General features: G+C 50.0%; 3 protein-coding genes across 4 annotated transcripts; 2 read left to right on the forward strand and 1 right to left on the reverse strand.

Moving 5' to 3' along the window:
- The first annotated feature begins 68 nt into the window (after window positions 1-68).
- LOC6600500 lies at window positions 69-3,002 on the forward strand. Of its 2 annotated transcripts, XM_026991709.1 has the most exons (3): window positions 1,980-2,307; window positions 2,369-2,486; window positions 2,672-3,002. In XM_026991709.1, exons 1-3 carry the CDS (start codon window positions 2,042-2,044, stop codon window positions 2,891-2,893), a joined length of 606 nt encoding a protein of 201 aa, XP_026847510.1. In that variant the 5' UTR covers window positions 1,980-2,041; the 3' UTR covers window positions 2,894-3,002. The 2 variants fall into 2 exon arrangements, 1 of the variants encoding a protein (XP_026847510.1); XR_003409069.1 differs by lacking the exon at window positions 2,672-3,002 and having other exon boundaries at window positions 69-2,314; window positions 2,369-2,538.
- On the forward strand, window positions 2,932-10,618 carry LOC6600501 (SRSF protein kinase 1; the record flags this gene model as incomplete). The annotated part of the gene is made up of 8 exons (XM_026991843.1): window positions 2,932-3,851; window positions 7,146-7,367; window positions 7,430-7,881; window positions 7,945-8,297; window positions 8,557-8,664; window positions 9,420-10,016; window positions 10,097-10,367; window positions 10,422-10,618. Coding segments are annotated over 8 exons (3,120 nt in total), but the record flags the coding sequence as incomplete, so codon positions are not given.
- Window positions 10,619-12,155: 1,537 nt separating this feature from the next.
- On the reverse strand, window positions 12,156-15,932 carry LOC6600502 (membrane-associated protein Hem). Its single transcript, XM_002025573.2, has 2 exons — window positions 14,631-15,932; window positions 12,156-14,569 (listed from the first exon to the last, which is right to left on the reverse strand). Exons 1-2 carry the CDS (start codon window positions 15,808-15,810, stop codon window positions 12,375-12,377), a joined length of 3,375 nt encoding a protein of 1,124 aa, XP_002025609.1. The 5' UTR covers window positions 15,811-15,932; the 3' UTR covers window positions 12,156-12,374.
- Window positions 15,933-16,875: the final 943 nt, after the last annotated feature.

Consider the following 16,875-nt stretch of genomic DNA (forward strand, 5'->3'; position numbering starts at 1 on the left):
GCCCCCTGTGCATGCTTACGTTTCAGATATAGACACAGACACATAAACAGAAACAGAAACAGAACAGAAGAAAAGTTAAGCAGAGCAAAAGCTGATTTATTTGATAACTATTAGAATTGTTTTTAAGATGAGTGCCCGTTATGTTGAAACGAGAAAACATATAACTTATGTATTACTGTAAGCTGTAGCACTTAACTCTAATTTTAAATAATTATACTTTGAGGCGGCGCTGCCAGCTTCCAATTAATGCAAATGCAGATGCAGATGCCGATGCCGATGCCAGTCAGGGTTGATTTTGGTCCATATTTCGTGTAACCGTTTCATCATTTCCATTGTTCAGGCCAGGCCCCTCAGGTCTGCACCCGTGTACGCATAGATATACATATATACCATACCTACATAATATACAACTCGAAACGAGAGCGCACCAATAATATACATACTATAAAGAGTACGAGTATAGTATTTCGATTCAATTGTATGCCGATAGTTTATCAAATCAGATCTATGAAATATGTATCTAAAAATTTGCTTAGGAAAAGGACAGCGGATCGCCCTCCTTCCTGCGTAGCTCCGTGAATCGTATTGTGTGTTTTAACCGAACCAAACCAAACCGAATCGAATCGAATTGATTCGACTCGACTCGACAGAATTCAACGTGGAAGGAGGCACCTGTAATTATATATATATATATATGTATGTAAATGATATATGTATATTAGTTTGCATTTGTGTCGTTGCCTAGCCTTCGGTTAGCTAAATTGTTCTGGAATTTTCCTCTTCACCGATTGTTTCTGTTTCGCACCAAATTGTTAATGAATTAACTTATGTAAAGCAGACAGAATATAACCTATTGCAGCTGTCGATCGGTGAGCGGTGAGCGGTGGCGGGTCGAGAGTAGATTGCTCAGATCCGACCCGACCCGATCCGATCCAAATGCAAATGTAAATAAGTCAAGTTAAACAATTAAGCATCACACACCAGACAAACAGAGGAGGAAGATGAGGAGGAGAAGACGATGAAAGGAGGCGACACTTAAAGGAATATATAAACTATAATAATAGCCTCCCTCTTTATACATATATAAATATATATATATATATATTTAATACGAGTAATCAAAAGTTAAATTGTAACCCCCCAAAAGTATTGCACATATGTATGTATTCTATATTCTTTCCAAATTGAATTGCAATTCCTGTTTTTTTTGTGTGTCATTTTTGTTGTTAAACCGCTTTTAAATGTACATGAATGCGATTAGTCCAGCAAGAATTAAATTTTATATACAATACTTGGTAGCCCCTTTATTCTAACCCTCTAACCCCTTGATATCAATTCAATTATGGCGGAGTCAGAGCAAGTAGCCCCCGCAGTGGCAGGGATCGCTGAAACTCCCTCGATCCAGGCTCTGTGCCGACCTCCAAAAAGGATTGATGGGGGTCTGCTCTTCTGGTCTATACATAGTATAACATGCATACATATATGAAATTCAATTAATGATAATTACATTTTACGGATTTGCGTGTGTATTTATTGTTCAAGTACAAGTCAAAAGCAAAAGCAAAAACAAAACAAAACATAAAATACAAGTAAACTACATTTAAACCTAATAACATTGTTTTCAAATTTGAATTATACTCTGGTATGAGTCGGTCCATGAAGCCGAAATCAATAAAAATTTACTATATAAACTATAAAAGTACTGTGGATATGCTATACTTCTCCTGGTTAGAGGGCAAACGCTTCCAGAGGATACTTCTGCTTGTAGAGTGTCCCCCAGACGCCTGTTTTCGATCCTCCTGCAAAGCTCAACAAGGAACGCAGTTTCTCTTCTGCTCTGTTGTTACCGTTATCCCGATGGCCGATGGCGGATGGCGGATGGTAAACAAACTGGGCGACAAGCTAACCGTCCTCTTTCCTCGCCCGCCTTCGCTGGGGGTGAACTTTTGACAGCTGATACAGTTAGCTTTTACTCGCACTCGCACTCGCTCTTTCTGACTTTGTTTTGTTTTGGGGCAGTAACTCAGCCACTAGCCAGCACATGCGCCGTCTCCTCAGAGCTCTCTCTCTTTCGCTCTCTCTCTCTCGCTCTTTGTCGCTCTCCCCCCGCGTCTGCCTAGAAAAGGGGGCAAAGGAAGGCGGCTCGAAACTTCGCTGCAGAGTTGTCAGAAGCCGAAGGGCCGTCAGTCGGGAGAGTTTGTTGCGCGGCGCATTTCCTGCCACACGAGAAAGAGAGAGACAGAAGGGAACAAGAATTTTCCTGGCTGCTGCTCCTGCCAGATCCGAATCGGGAGGAAACATTAAAGTGTAAAATGTGAAATGTGTTCGCTATAATTGTCGCAGATAAATCAATTCCGTTGTTAACTAGATTACGGACGGAGACCTGGCGAAGAGTGCCTGCCAGTGTGCCGGACGGGGAGGTGGCGAAAACCAGGCGAAAAAGGCAAATCAAATCAAAAGCAAGCCGTGGAAAAATTCCCCAACCCGTGTGTGTCCCGTGCCCGTGTCCGTGTGGGTCTGGCTGTGGGTGTGGGTGTCGGTGGCAGTGCCAGTGTGTGTGAGCTTGTGTGTTTGTGTGTTTGTGCGTGGCTTTTTCGCTTTTATTTTTTCATGCGCAATTTGGGTTACAAAGCGAGAAAAACGCTGCTTAAAATGCATTAAAATGTTTTAGGCACACGGGGCTTCATTGATTTTCCTACGCACAGAAGTATGTTACACAAAGCCAGCCTCCAGTCCACTCGACGGTAACAAGCACGAAGCTGAAGCTGAAGCTGAAGCGGAAGCTGAAAGTGGAAGTGGAAGCGGAGGTGGAGGTGGAACTGAAACCGACTCCGACTCCGAGGTCCCGGAACAAAGGAAGCAGGACAACGATGAGGACAAAGACTCGAAGTAGCTGCTCCTAGGCAGTAGCAGAAACAGTAGCAGCAAGCGAGGGAGACGGAGAAGAGACTCAAACGTTGGACACGCAGGAGATCCCCCATCCTGGCTCCGGTACTCCCCAGCAGCGGCATTGCCGGCCTCGTCGGCGCCGCCAATGGCAAGCACCACCTCATCTCGCCCACCCACACCCCGCTGAACTCTCTGCCCCCCCTGCCGGCCGGCATATGCAGCAGTGACAGCGGCATCTCCACGCTGAGCGCCATCTCGCCCCCACTCTCGACCACCACAGCAACGAGTGGCGGAGGCGGTGGCAGCCCTCAGCTGCGAACATCGCCGGCCCTGAGCATGCTGGGCAGCGCCACGGCGACGGCGAGCGGCAAGACCACGCAGAGCCTAACGGCCGGGATGCTGGGCCCGGCGGCCAGCATCGACCTGGGGAGCTCCCCGCTCTCGCACCGCAACTACAGCCACTCCCTGAAGGGCTTCAGCTTCCGGCGGAGCTTCGACGACAAGATCATCACCCCGCCGTATCTGTCGCGAGCACCGCCCGCAATTCCCTATCCGCACTTTCACGCGCCGCCGCCCACCTCGACGACGTCGCACCATCTGCACCTGCACCACCACGGAACCGGGAATGGCACGGGCTCCGGCTCCGGCGCTGGCGGCCTTTACTCGCCGGCCCATCAGCAGCCGCTCTCCTTGTCCGCGGTGGCCGCTGCCCTGCCGCTGGCGCCGCTCTACGCCTCGCCGCTGCAGCTGCCGCTGACCTCGTCGCAGTCCACCACCAAGCTCTCCTACCGGGACGACTTTCTACAGCAGATTGGCTATCTGCCAACGACGCGCATCTACAGCACCCCGACAAGCATCGTCGACGAGGACAAGGCCCAGCAGGACTTCCTCTCGCTGTCCCTCTCCCCGCCGCTCAACCGGCGACGGGACATGCCGGCACTGCGCGGACCCTTCGTCAGCCTGTGAGTATCCATGCCAGAGCCGGGTTATCCCCAAGTACTTATGCAAATCAAGTATACGCCACGTGCTCCGTCCCGTGGCAATTAATTCCGTCCAGCTGTGACCCGACGAGCACTTCTCGATTCTTCTGTGCCGATGGGCCGGACAAGTGTTTCCGTTCCCACTGTGCCAGCAAAAGTACACACATATGCATGTACAGTGGGTGACACAGTATCAGAAGTAGGCCGTGGGTGTGTCTAGCAGCTTACTCCGCTCATCCCACTGTGAGCTCGTGCCGCGGAATGGGGAGGCAATTCCACATATCGTTGTTCATTTTCGTAGTTCCGCCAATGCCCTGCCTTCGCCTCCTTGCCCACACCCTGCACCTACTACCCTCGCGCTTATCCGTTTCGTTTGTTTACGTTTTTAATTTTCCGTAACCGCAAAATCGCCACCACGTGACGCCAGCAACGGAGATGGCTAACCCGTGGCGCCCGCCGTGCTCCCTGGACTCCCTCCCACTTCCATTCACCCACTCACCCACACCCACACCCGCACACACCCATTCACACACACTCAAATGCAATTGGCAAGAGCTATGACGTTTCTCTCTCCACAAACCCGCATTCAAGCACTCCTCCACTCCCCGTTTTTTGCACTGTTTTCTCTAGAATTTATTGTTTTTTGTTTTCATACCCTTACAGAGAGGTTATTGCGACTGAGATCAGCTGTTTGCAACGCCTAAAATATATATGAATGTATTCTTGATTGTCATTGATATATGAACTCCCTGCATGGCTACTACTAACGTGTATAATATATATGTAGGTGCCATAGGAACGATCTTTTGTTTTCCAAAGACGGATACTTATACCCGTACTCGTATGTTTATTCATAACTCTGCCAAATTGGATAATCTCTAGTGGGTAAAACTGTTAAAGGGCATGAAAACCTTCGGCTTCTGGCGCTTTTGTTCTATTCTTATTATTCACTTTTTTCGGCGTCTATAAATAATAATATTGAGGAAGCAGTCGCAGCAGCAGCAGCAGCAGCAGCAGCAGCAGCAGTAGGAGAGCAGCAGCAGCACTCTCCGGAGCGCTCTCCGGCCCAAGGTGCGTGACAGTCCATGTGTGGAGCATTAGGGTGACTCATGGCACGACTCACAAGAAGCAGTAAACAGTCTGTGGCGTTGGAAAAATCAATACCAGAGTCTGCTTAGTCATTTTAGAAACTTCAAAATTTGCATTTCGAGTTCCACCCACTCCAGGGATAGGGTGGGGATGGTAGATTGGGGAAAACCCAAACATTGACAACTGCCAAGGCTTGATGCTAAATCTGTTTGAAGGCTGCTGATCGCTCACCTGAATTTGTCTCGAAATGTTTTTGGAATTGCAAATATTCGGAATCCTGCATGTCGAGTACCCCTCTCGCAGGGCAGTATGCTCGAGCATACGGGTATGCATGTATGCTTGGATGTTTGTGAAACAATACGTAAATAGGCAAGAAGGCAAACTTGGCAGCATGCCCAAGAAATCAACCCGATGATGACGATGACTATGATGATGATGATACCCATACACGCGGCGGAATCTTTCCTAGTGTGGTGCAGTCCATGACCGGCAACGACCACGACGACGACAACGACAACGACAACGACAACGACATCGAATTGATGAAGTACATTGGATAATGACGCCAAAAGACAGACAGACACACACTCGTGCCGAGAGCGGGAATCGGCGGAGGGTATGGGCGAGTACGGGTTCTAGGTGATCCGTACACAGTCGCACACTCGAACGGACAAGCTCCGGACGGACAGTCGCAGCAGTCGGAAAGACTAAACATAGTTGCGACAAAACAGAAAACGTTCTGACGTGTTGGAAAACGAACGCTTCACCTCGCTTCGCTTCGCTCCTCCTCCTCCTCCTCCTCCTCCTCCTCTGGCTCTTGCTCTTGCTCTGGCTCTTGCCATTGCCATTGCTCTTTCTGTAGCATTCTCCTCTGGCTCTGGCCGCTTTTCTCGCTCAGCTCAGGAAGAGACGGGCGAAAACAAACGCGAAAAGCGATTTCGACATTCTCGCGGACGCAACTGAACGAATCGGTCGGAACGGCAAAGAACTGAATCGCAGCGGCAGCAGCAGCAGCAGCAGCAGCGCCAGCACCACAGATACAGATACTTTTCATAATTAAGATTTTTTCGTTTTCCGCTGCGCGATATTTGGTTTTCACCCAATTTCCCCCGCACTGGTTATGTAAGGGGTGTGTGTGTGTGTTTACTCCTCGCTGGGCATTCGTCGCATTCGTCGGGCGGTCCCCGCCATGCAAGTGAAGGCATAGGAAAGTCAAGGTCGCCACCAGCACCAGTACCAGCACCACCAGCAGCACCACCCCCACCCCCACCACCGCCGCCGATGCCACCACTGCACCCCGTTACTGCAGCCGGGGGCCATGTAGACGCGACAATCGAAAAAGAAATCCAATTGTCGAATCGAGCACTGAAGCGTATAGAAAGCGAGCAGCCGGGGAACGAGAATGGATGCCACCTGCCCCAGGGAGGACAATGCCACAGCGGCAGCTGAGGCAGAGTGGCCCTGGAAAGCTGGTCCCTGGCTGGACTTGTACCCCAGCTACCTGGAGAGCCTGCAGGACATCGTGGACCTGGCCAGCTGGGTGAATCAGCAGAGCCGTCACGTGGCTAACACTCTCGCCCAGGATCAGATCTTCGTTGGCGTGCTCCAGGCCTCGCTGCTCCTCTTCTTCCTCTACCTTATGTACCAGCTGCAGCAGTGGAGCAGCCGGAGTCCGGAGGAGCCGCCCAGCGACACGGCCACTGCGGACGTCACGAAGCAGCTGATCTGCGACTTTAACTTTGTCTCCGAGCAGGAGAAGCGCGCCGCCCAGGAGGCGGAAACGGAGGCCCTGCTCGAGGTGGAGGAGAAAAAGCGTCGCAAGAGGTTCACCAAAAAGCGTGTCTGCGTCTCGGCCGGGCCCGTCCTCATCGCCCTGCGGCAGCAGTCGAAGCGTCCCAAGCCCCATCGGCACCAGGCCTTGGTCTTTGAGCCGATTTCCCCCATGGAGCGCGTCCTCGAAGGCTACCTTCCTCCGAGGGAGCAGCCGTTGACGATCAGTCTCCCCCAGCAGGAGCCAGTCTCAGTCCCTGTCCCTGTTCCAGCGAGGGAGGAGGAAACAACGGAGCTCCCTGAGTTCATGTGGGTCCGGGTTGGGCTTTTCCCCGAGCATACCATAAGATATCCCCCCATCGCCTCCACCAGAAAAGACAATCCATACTAATTCGTATAATTCTGTAAACATTTTAGTTCGGAGCCCCGCGGGACCTTGAGCACGACAGACGAGATCTACCCTGACTCGTCGGACAGCAGTCTGTACGTGTCGGACGAGGAGCAGGAGGACGCCTCTCAGTATTGCCGCGGCGGCTATCATCCGGTGGTCATCGGCGACATATTCGACAATCGGTTTCGAGTGGTCCGGAAGCTGGGCTGGGGTCACTTCTCCACCGTCTGGCTGTGCCGGGATCTCAAGTGAGCATTCCTAGTGTGTAATCCTTGTGCATGGTATACAGCCTCCTTTTCTTACCCCGCAGAGACGAGAAGTACGTGGCCCTGAAGGTGGTGAAGAGTGCTCCGCACTACATCGAGACGGCCGCAGACGAGATCCGCCTGCTGGAGGCCATCCGCGACGCGGACCCACTGGACGTGAAGCGGGAGCGCATCGTCCGGCTGATGAACCACTTCACGGTGCGCGGCGTGAACGGGATGCACACGTGCCTGGTGTTCGAGGCGCTCGGCTGCAGCCTGTACAAGCTGATCGTGAAGAACAACTACCAGGGCCTGGCCATCGCCCAGGTGCGCAACATCATCAAGCAGGTGCTGGAGGGGCTGGACTACCTGCACAGCAAGTGCAGCATCATCCACACGGACATCAAGCCGGAGAACATCCTCCTGGTGATCGACAATGCCGCAGCCATGAACCAGCAAATCGACGACGAGATCAACAGTCTGCGCGTGAAGGGAGCCGACTTCCCCGACTCGTACAGTAGGTCCCTTCGGCAGGAGGACTATCCAGCCGTCAGCTAAACCTCTGCTCTCCCTCCCCCAGTCAGCTCCATCGAGAAGCAGACCAAGACGCGGTCCAAGTGGCCGCTGATCGAACCTAACGGATCCACGAACACCAACACGAACACGAGCAACAGCACGGGCAACAACTCGACCTCTTCGACGCCTCTGGCCGCTGTGGCCATGTCCTCGCTGGACAAGGACGACACCACCACTTCGTCCACCCTGAACTCGAACACCACCTCCTCGCTGGCCTCCAAGTACTCGAGCCTGCTCGGCGACAGCGAGTGCAACGGCATCGGCGGTGGCGTCAGCCTGATCGGGGGCCTGGGTGGTGGCGTCGAGAGTCCCATTCTCAACAACCGATATCGAACCGAGAAGAAAATCACTGCCAAGGTGAGTCAAGGTCCACAGGTTGCGGCTACCCTCTCCTCCTCACACTCGACAGCGCTTACCCTCGAAGGATTACCCCCCTCTTATCACTTGGTGTGCGTCCATGGTACAGCATTTTGCACTCTCGATATTGTCAGTCACACAGATACAATACACACATACACACACACGCACTCCACACTCTACAGCTACAAATTTTGTACTCTTATAATTTTCGTTTTGTTTTCCACGTTGCCTTTTGATTTGATCATATCTGCTGCAGTCTTCCGTCGAATGCGATGACGACACCCTGGGCGACCACAGCACCATGGCCAGCGACACGCCTACCGATGACCCCGACGCCAGTCCCAGTGGCCAGCCGGCGGACAAGGTAAAGTGGATGTTGGACTTAGTCCGAGCCGTAGAGCTCCTCGGAGGATGGCTCACTCGTTCGCTAGTTCGCTAGTTCCTTCTGTTCTTCGTTCGTTCTGTGGTTTTGCTTTGAATGCTTGGACGGGACTGGAACCGGAAACTGGGTCTCTGGACTGCCCAACGGTCCCGGCGAAAGAGTTCCTGTCCCGGCTGCTGCTTAGTTACTGTTCAACCATCCCCATCGCTCTTAAGTTCAGATCCGGATTCGTTTTACCACACACCCGTCACACTAAACCCACACTCATGCTCTAAACTGGAGTCCACTAGAGTCTAGACCTAGAATGAGAAATGCTTGATGTTTGATTGTGCTGCTAGCGGCTTTAGATGTTTATGTAATGGCGGCACGTCCACCCACCCAGTGCTTTACCTGCATTTACCCGCCTAAACCTGCATATGTGTGTATCTATGGTTATATCATTTGCGCCTAAGTCTAAGCTGTTCGTTCGTGTTCTAATTGATGTTCTGTGTGATGGTCACTGGCCCGGGGGGAGCATTTCCCACGGGGCATTGACCAAGGGGCTCAAAGCTCGTCGGATCTCCCCAGAGCAACAGAGCTTTGGGCTCCCTCATTTATGTGTTTCTTATATGCACCGAAAACCAAAAAGAAAAAAAAAACAAAATCGAAGCAAACCAACATTGTGTGTTCTTTTTCTTCTCCTTTCTTTCTTTGTGTGAACCAATTTGTATACAATATTACGATATATCTATATGAAGCAGCTGCCCAGCTCCAACTCCAATTCCAACCCCGCCTCCACCAACAACTCCTGCCCCTCCTACAACGCCAACACGAATCCGAATACCAACCCAAAGATCAACACAAATACTCAAAGCACGTGCACGTCCATGCCCAGCGAGTACACCAACAACCAGAACTGCCCCTCCACAACCGTCACAACCGCCACAACCGTCACAACCGCCACAACCGCCACTCCTAGTGCAACTCCTGCCACAGCCTTAGTTTCCATCTCCACCTCCGCCTCAGCCACGCCCCCCAGCACGTGCACGTACTCGTTCACGCATCTAGCGCCAACAACTACGACTCCAACCGCAACAACTGCAACTGCAAGCACAGAGCTGTACAATGGCGACCATACATCTACAACTACAACCAACGCGACCTCAACAACAACAACAACAACAACAACTGCAACATCAGCAAACACATCCGCTAAACTAAATGTCCATGCCAATGCCATATCTTCGCAGAACCAGAGTCAGAGTAGCCAGAACAACACCTACACGATACAGTCGCTCATCAGCAACAGCAACGTGCGGGTTAAGATCGCCGATCTGGGCAACGCATGCTACGATGTGAGTAGAACCCGCACCCCCCACTCGCACACGTTTTAGTAACCCATTCTCCATGCTCCATGCTCCATGCCCTCCGGCAGTACCATCACTTCACCGAGGACATACAGACGCGGCAGTACCGATCGATCGAGGTCCTGCTGGGGGCACCCTACAACTATACCGCCGATATCTGGAGCACCGCTTGCCTGGCCTTCGAGCTGGCCACCGGCGACTATCTGTTCGACCCGCATGCCGGCGAGTCGTACAGCCGGGACGAGGACCACTTGGCGCACATCGTCGAGCTGCTGGGCTCCATTCCGCAGTCGGTGATACTGCGGGGCAAGCACGGACTCAAGTACTTCACCAGTTATGGTAAGCCATCATCAGTCGTAGATCTGTATTGCACTCAAAGACCGTCTGTTGCAGGCAACCTGAGGAACATCACCAAGCTGAAACCGTGGAGCCTGATGAACGTGCTCGTGGAGAAGTACGACTGGGACCCGGTGGAGGCCAAGAAGTTCTCCGACTTCCTGCTGCCCATGCTAGAGTACAATCCCGTCATACGCGCCTCGGCGGCCGAGTGCCTGCAGCATCCCTGGCTCGACCAGGAGGAGTTCGTCTAGTGTCCCTGGAGAGAGGAGACAGACCAGACCACAGGCATAGACCCATGAATAATACATAACATACGTATTTCGTACTCATATTTCTAGGCTTAAATTTTATATGCGACCCAGTTTGTTATAAACGAGAAATTATAGTTGATAGCGTTGAAAGCGGAAACGGAAATGGAAACAAAACAAAAACCAAACAAAACTAGAGTTAAAGGATTCGATACACAAACACAAACACAAACAAACACAGAAACAGAAACATAAACACACACGCAAACAGCAAACACACATACATACGATACGGGACAAGGGAGGAGATGTGGATGTGGATGTGCCGCCTGGAATTTTTTAAGCTTTTTTCATTTGAAACACGATTTTTGTACTCGAGAGCTTTAAACGTAATTGCTAAAGAGCGATTTTATTTTAAACAAACAATGAAAACGAAAGCGGCTAAATGCGCAAATCTTTTTCACGATTTTATTTCAACTGCGTACATACATATATATGATATGTATGTATATACAAGCATATATATAGTATATATATATATATTTTATATTTAAAGAGAAACAAGTAAAAACAAAAGACAATGACGACAATTTTGAAGTCAACAGATGCCTAAACTGACTGACTGAAATGGAAAACACTTTCAAGCGAAAACACCCAAATAAACATGCTAAATAAATTATACGAACTAGCAAAATATTGAGAGAAGCGCATAATTAATAATACTACGACTAACTATAGAGCCAATAATATATGATATGTGTATAATTAACGAACCCTAAGTGTAGATATCGACAATGTTCAATACAATTCAGATGCAGATGCAGATACAGACACAAAAACAGATTTAGATACAGATAAATCAGATAAAAATACAGACAGCTTTCTAGCAGCATGTAGTGATTGTGGTACATTTAACCAAGCAGATTATTGATTATCGTAGAACCCTAAGGCTATGTTTCCCCATCTTTTTTGTTTGGTTTGCCATAACCCTCCCACTTGGAGCCTGTATCCTGCACCCAGGCAGATTAATGATCCGCAGTTATTTTGTTTCGTTTCCACAACATTTTCATAATAAGCCATTAATCAACTCGTTGTAGTGGAATTGAAAAAGAACGGAACGGAACGAAACGAAGTTTGCACAACACCAAAATAATACCAATGATATTTAACGAGAAATCGAAATCGCATTACCAACCAGATCTAAGAAACGAAAATATTTTATTACTTGCCTACAAGTATTTGTACACAAGACAAGCCTAAGATGTAACTTTGAACGTGACCAAATAATTTAATAATCGGAATATTTTTCCCCGAATCACACACATATTGAATATACATACACCAAGCGGACACATGGCTTGATCTATATGCCGGTGTCCGATGATATGTAACAGATATTTGGGCAACAATCCAACAGGGCAACAGGGAGAAGGAGGCGCGCTGCACGTTCGGGTGAGCGACAGGCAGACAGACACATCTTTCAGTAAGCCGAATAAAGAATATACATACCGATCAAATAACAAAAGCACGGTGTTTGGCCTTTGGTTTACATAAGCACTTTATTCGAAGTTGTGTAAAAATGCAGAGTCTAGAATACAATTAGGGGTATGTTTAACAGCTTTAGGAGTATATTAGATTAGCATAGCGATCGACAGTCGACAATCGACAGTCGACCGGCGGATACGGCTACGGGCTACGGCGTATAATATTCGGAATACAGCGACGGCGCTTATAATAATACTCGGTGATCGAACGCCGCTCAGAGACCCAGTATCTGTTCCTGCTTGTAGACGCCATGGTAGGCGTTGCGGATAAGGACGTAGGGGAAGCAGGACTCCAGCAGATCCATGGTGAGGAACGGCGACTGCTTGACAATCTCATCGAGCAGCAAGTAGATGGACTCACGGTTGCGGGTAGCCTCCTTGTCGGACTCCTGCCCCAGGCGGAGCAGCGATGAGCTGGCCAGCGCCAAGAATTCCTTCATGCGGTCCTCCATGTCGTTCTGCCCGCAAATGGTGAACAGAGCGCCAAAGATGTTGTTGATGGCCGCCGCCATGCAGTGCGTGTTGTTCGAGTGCCCGTCAATGGTGGCCCTGTAGAAAGAGTTCTCGTTGCGCGCCAGTTTCGGGATGGAGACGGCCACGAACACCATCAGCAGGCAGGCCGTGAGATGCTCGCCTTCGTCAAACTCCGGCTTCTTGGATTTGAGCGTGGTGGCCAGTGTGGGGTCCACCTTGCAGAGCAGACCAGCTGCCGACGCCATCTCAGAGGCGACGCGTATCTGGTCTCCGCCAGGTAAATGCTCCTGAAAGTCCTTTACCGAACTCAGCAGGAAGGGAATGCGTTTATCTAGCACATCCACGAGAGCCTCATGCACCAGATTGCGGAAGCAGATGATCACTCCAATGATGGTCATGCGCTGCAGCACACGGTCTACGTCCTGGAGCCGCTTGCACTGCTCCTTCATCACCTCCGGCTTGTCAAAGCTGGTCCGCAGAGTGATCAGCACCTCCTTGTTGGTGCCAACGAGCGACTTGAGCTCCTGCACCTGGTTGGCTATGTGCCACATTAGGGTCTCGTTCAACGTTTTGATGCCATAGGGACCGACGAGCTCTGCCAGAGCGCGTAGTTCGTTGAGATCGGAGAACTCTTGCGGATTGAAAGGCACCCAGCCCTCGGGGGAAATGGGCACGAATGCCTTCTGGTTGATGGAGAACACAATGTTGCCGGCAGAGACGCGTCTCAGTAGAACCTCGCTGTACCAGGTGTTGTACAGGGCGGCAATGGTTTTCTCGCCATGCGAATCCAAGGCCTGCGTCTGCTGCAGCAGGCAGTTGTTGAACACCCGCGTTATGTCAATGTGGACATAGTTCTCCACGGTCTGCAGCACATTCATATAGGCTCGCACGCTGGCCAGCAGCTCCGAGGGCTTGGCTATTTCCATTGTCTCTTGGTTGAACATCACCATGCCCACGAGGTCTCGCGAAAAGCGGTGTTCCAGGTTTTGGCAGAGATATTCGCGAGGGGCGAAAGCGAACTCCCACACATTGACGGTGGGACAGTAGTTGATGGCATAGCAGAGCTCCGTTAGGGCCATGTGCAGCTTGTCCATGGTGGTCAGATCCTCGCGTGTCTTTCGGTACGACTCGTCCCCTGGCTTGCGTATGTCGTCAAAGTGCTTGGACTTGGACTTGTCCTTCTTCTTGCGGGCGGACTGCACGGACAGGATCTTGGCGCAGTGCTTGGGCAACAGCGCATCTGCCATGGTGCACTGCTCATCGCAGATGGTGGTAATAATGTTCTTCGCCTCCTTGGCCATCTCCTCCAGGAAGATGTTGACCACACTCAGCGATCTCTCCCGAATGTGGTGACGCTCCTCCGGGCACATTTCGTGCGTGCAGTTCTGGAAGTGACTGCAGATGAGGGGGAAGGCTATGATGTAGCGGTTCTGAGCAGGGAACTCCAAGCACATGTGAAACTGGTCGTCAAACATTTTGTTGTAGAAGCAAAAGATGCTCAGATCAGAGGTCTCCACCAGTATCTCGTCCAGATTGTCCACGACCCGCGTGTGGAACACCATGGAGTCCAGCAGACGAGCCAGTTCCGCATGCTCCGTTATCCGCAGGGCAGCCTTGCCCACGCTCATGTACGTCTGCAGACGGAACCAGTCCAGACGGAAGGGTCGGAAGTAGAACAGCTCGTTGTCCTCCACTTGCTTCACAGTCAATCCGGCAGCCGTGTTGTACAGAGAGCTGAATATAATGCTCTCATCTTCCGGACACATCTGCAGGCTCTGCATGCGTATGTTCAAGTCCGTGGCATCGAAGCCGGACAAATATTGCACATAGTACCGCTGCATCACCTGGCTGTACTTGCGCACCAAGGCGCGCAGCTCCTCCATGTGGAAGAGCAGCTCCGGCAGTTGGCGATCCACCAGATCCTCGTTGCTTTTGCCTAGAAAAGAGTAAGCATGAATGATTAGGTAAGGACTAAATTGTAAGCTTGGAGTACGAACCTTTGTGTTTTAGTAACGGAGGATTGTCGTTGTGACGCAGAAGCCAAAGAATCTCGTCGCGCGCCAGACAGAGTCCAATGAAGATGAAGATTGCCTTGGGACCGAGCAGTCCCGGCTGATCTGTCATAATCAGAGCCAGCTCCTTTAAGGCCGTGCGCAGGAACTTGCGGCGCTCGCGATGCATGAGGGCTGCCTTTTGAACTGCTGTGTTGTACGCCTCCTTGACCTCGGCTATCCTCTTGCTGTAGCCCTTGATGCCGTCAAAGGTGGACTGTATGTACTGGTGTATCTGCAAGACCTCGTCGCGGAAGAGGGCCACCACCCAGCTGGACTCCAGGGCAGACACCCAGATCTTGTTCACCTCTGGGTACTGGCCCAGCATTTGGTGGTTCAGAAGGAGACCGAAAATAATCCAGCGGTCCATGGCCTCCAGCGAGATGTACTCGCAGGACATGGTATCCGTTCGTACGGCCTTCAGGAGTATAGCAGGATTACCCACCAAGCTTAACTTTTGCATCTCCCGCCACTTGTCCGCCGGCAGGTTCCGCAGAGCGTAGATGGATGTGAGCGAGCGTAGGGCATTCGTCAGCAGTCGCTGGTGGGGAATAAACTCCTCAGATAGCTTCTTGAGGGGAACCTCGTAGTCCAGGATCATCTGGCCCAGGCGGGGAAAGCCAGTGTCCGCTTGATTGTTCTGGAGCTCAAAGGCAGCGTTGTACAGACCCAACACAGCCTTGCGATCCTCGACTCTGGACAATACAATCATCAAAGAGACGTATGTCACCACCAAATCCAAGTAATTTTTGGTCAACTCAAAGTTCAGCGTTATGTCCAAGTGGATCTGACAGGCATCCATCGTGGTGAGCAGCTCGCAGACATTGTCCTTGAAGTCTAACAAATCCACAAAGGTATGGTAATACAGGGAGAGCGATTTAATTATCTCCGCCTTGATATTGACGATGGCGTTCAAGCCCTTCACATCGATGTTGGGGAATCGCTTCACAATAAATTTGATGCTCGACTCCAGGGACTTCTCGGAGAGGAAGCCCGGCTTGGATTTGGTGTCGCCACAGGCCTTTTTGATATTGTATATTCGCGTCAGTATGCCCAGGCCGCGATCATTCAAGATAATCAGCTTCTCAGCTATCTTTTGCTGATTCGGAAAAATTGGGCGTGCCATTTCCGATGACCAATGGGGACGTGCACTGGCTGAAGGCGAGTTTTCGGCGTGGCCAAGTACACAAATATGCGTTGGCGAACTTTTTTAGCTAGCGATAAGGCCAATCGGGACACTACTTATATTTTTAAAATAGTTTGATTAGCTAAAAAAAAATAGACACAAAAATGTACACATAACTCTTCTTCTTGTTTCAGCCACTAGTGGTGAGCCCCTAGATGAGCGATAGTTCATCTCTGTTACTTTTCCCGTGATTTTAGAAATACCGGGGCACTGTCGTGACAAGTTAGATTTGATTTGTGGCAATTCGAAGCATTTTAATTTACTCAATTAGTCGGTACTATTTTTATAGCCTAGTACTCGCATCAACTCAAAAAGTTGACAAAAAGTGACATTTATTTCGCTCGCGGCGGCAGAATGTGACCAGATGTGCATGCTCTACGGTCACACTGTTATGTGTTTGAATTAAAAATTCAAATTTTGTGGAGAGCAAGCAAAGTAATGCATTTACTTTGGTGATGGTGTACGACTATGCACAGACAAAGAACCGCAATATTCGATAAATCCAATACAAGCCATAGCATCACCAAAACCTGTAAGCCTTGTCAACAGAGCATGAGCAAACAATAAGCTAAAAGACCTTGCCGGCTAAGGCCACTGAATGCAGGCAGTAGAAATTGAGTGCGCGAAAGTAGTAAAGTAGTGCACGAAGTAGATTGAATTGGTCTTTATTATTGCATTTTTCTAGCCGGCTTTTTCATGCTTGCTTCCTCCCATTTTTATTGTGCCAAAATGTTTAATTCTCGTTTAAAATTGAATAAAGTGAATCTAAAAATTATTGCGCGTAGTTTCTTCTTTATCGCACAGAACTACCTGTATATCCTGTGATCGATAAGTAGAAAAAATTCGCGGGTATATCTGATTTAACGACGTGAAACAGCAGACCAATATGTAAAGTTGCTCCGAACTCAGAAAAGCAGTTCCGTTGATTATAAATTCTCTTAAAAATATCCATATTATCATATATGTGTTACATGTATTACAAAAACAAATATATATGGATATATT

Source organism: Drosophila persimilis, unplaced genomic scaffold, assembly GCF_003286085.1.
Source record: "Drosophila persimilis strain 14011-0111.01,24,50 unplaced genomic scaffold, DperRS2 tig00000686-arrow-arrow-pilon, whole genome shotgun sequence".
Classification (NCBI taxonomy): Eukaryota; Metazoa; Arthropoda; class Insecta; order Diptera; family Drosophilidae; genus Drosophila; species Drosophila persimilis.

What these genes read in the sequence shown, in the direction of transcription:
- LOC6600502 (XM_002025573.2), bottom strand. Translation starts at nt 15,810, where the DNA reads ATGGCACGCCCAATTTTTCCGAATCAGCAAAAGATAGCTGAGAAGCTG. An exon ending in TCCGTTACTAAAACACAAAG is followed by an intron (nt 14,570 to 14,630) that starts GTTCGTACTCCA and finishes ACTCTTTTCTAG; the next exon opens with GCAAAAGCAACGAGGATCTG.
- LOC6600500 (XM_026991709.1), top strand. Translation starts at nt 2,042, where the DNA reads ATGCGCCGTCTCCTCAGAGCTCTCTCTCTTTCGCTCTCTCTCTCTCGC. An exon ending in TCGGGAGGAAACATTAAAGT is followed by an intron (nt 2,308 to 2,368) that starts GTAAAATGTGAA and finishes GTTGTTAACTAG; the next exon opens with ATTACGGACGGAGACCTGGC. An exon ending in GTGGAAAAATTCCCCAACCC is followed by an intron (nt 2,487 to 2,671) that starts GTGTGTGTCCCG and finishes AAAATGTTTTAG; the next exon opens with GCACACGGGGCTTCATTGAT.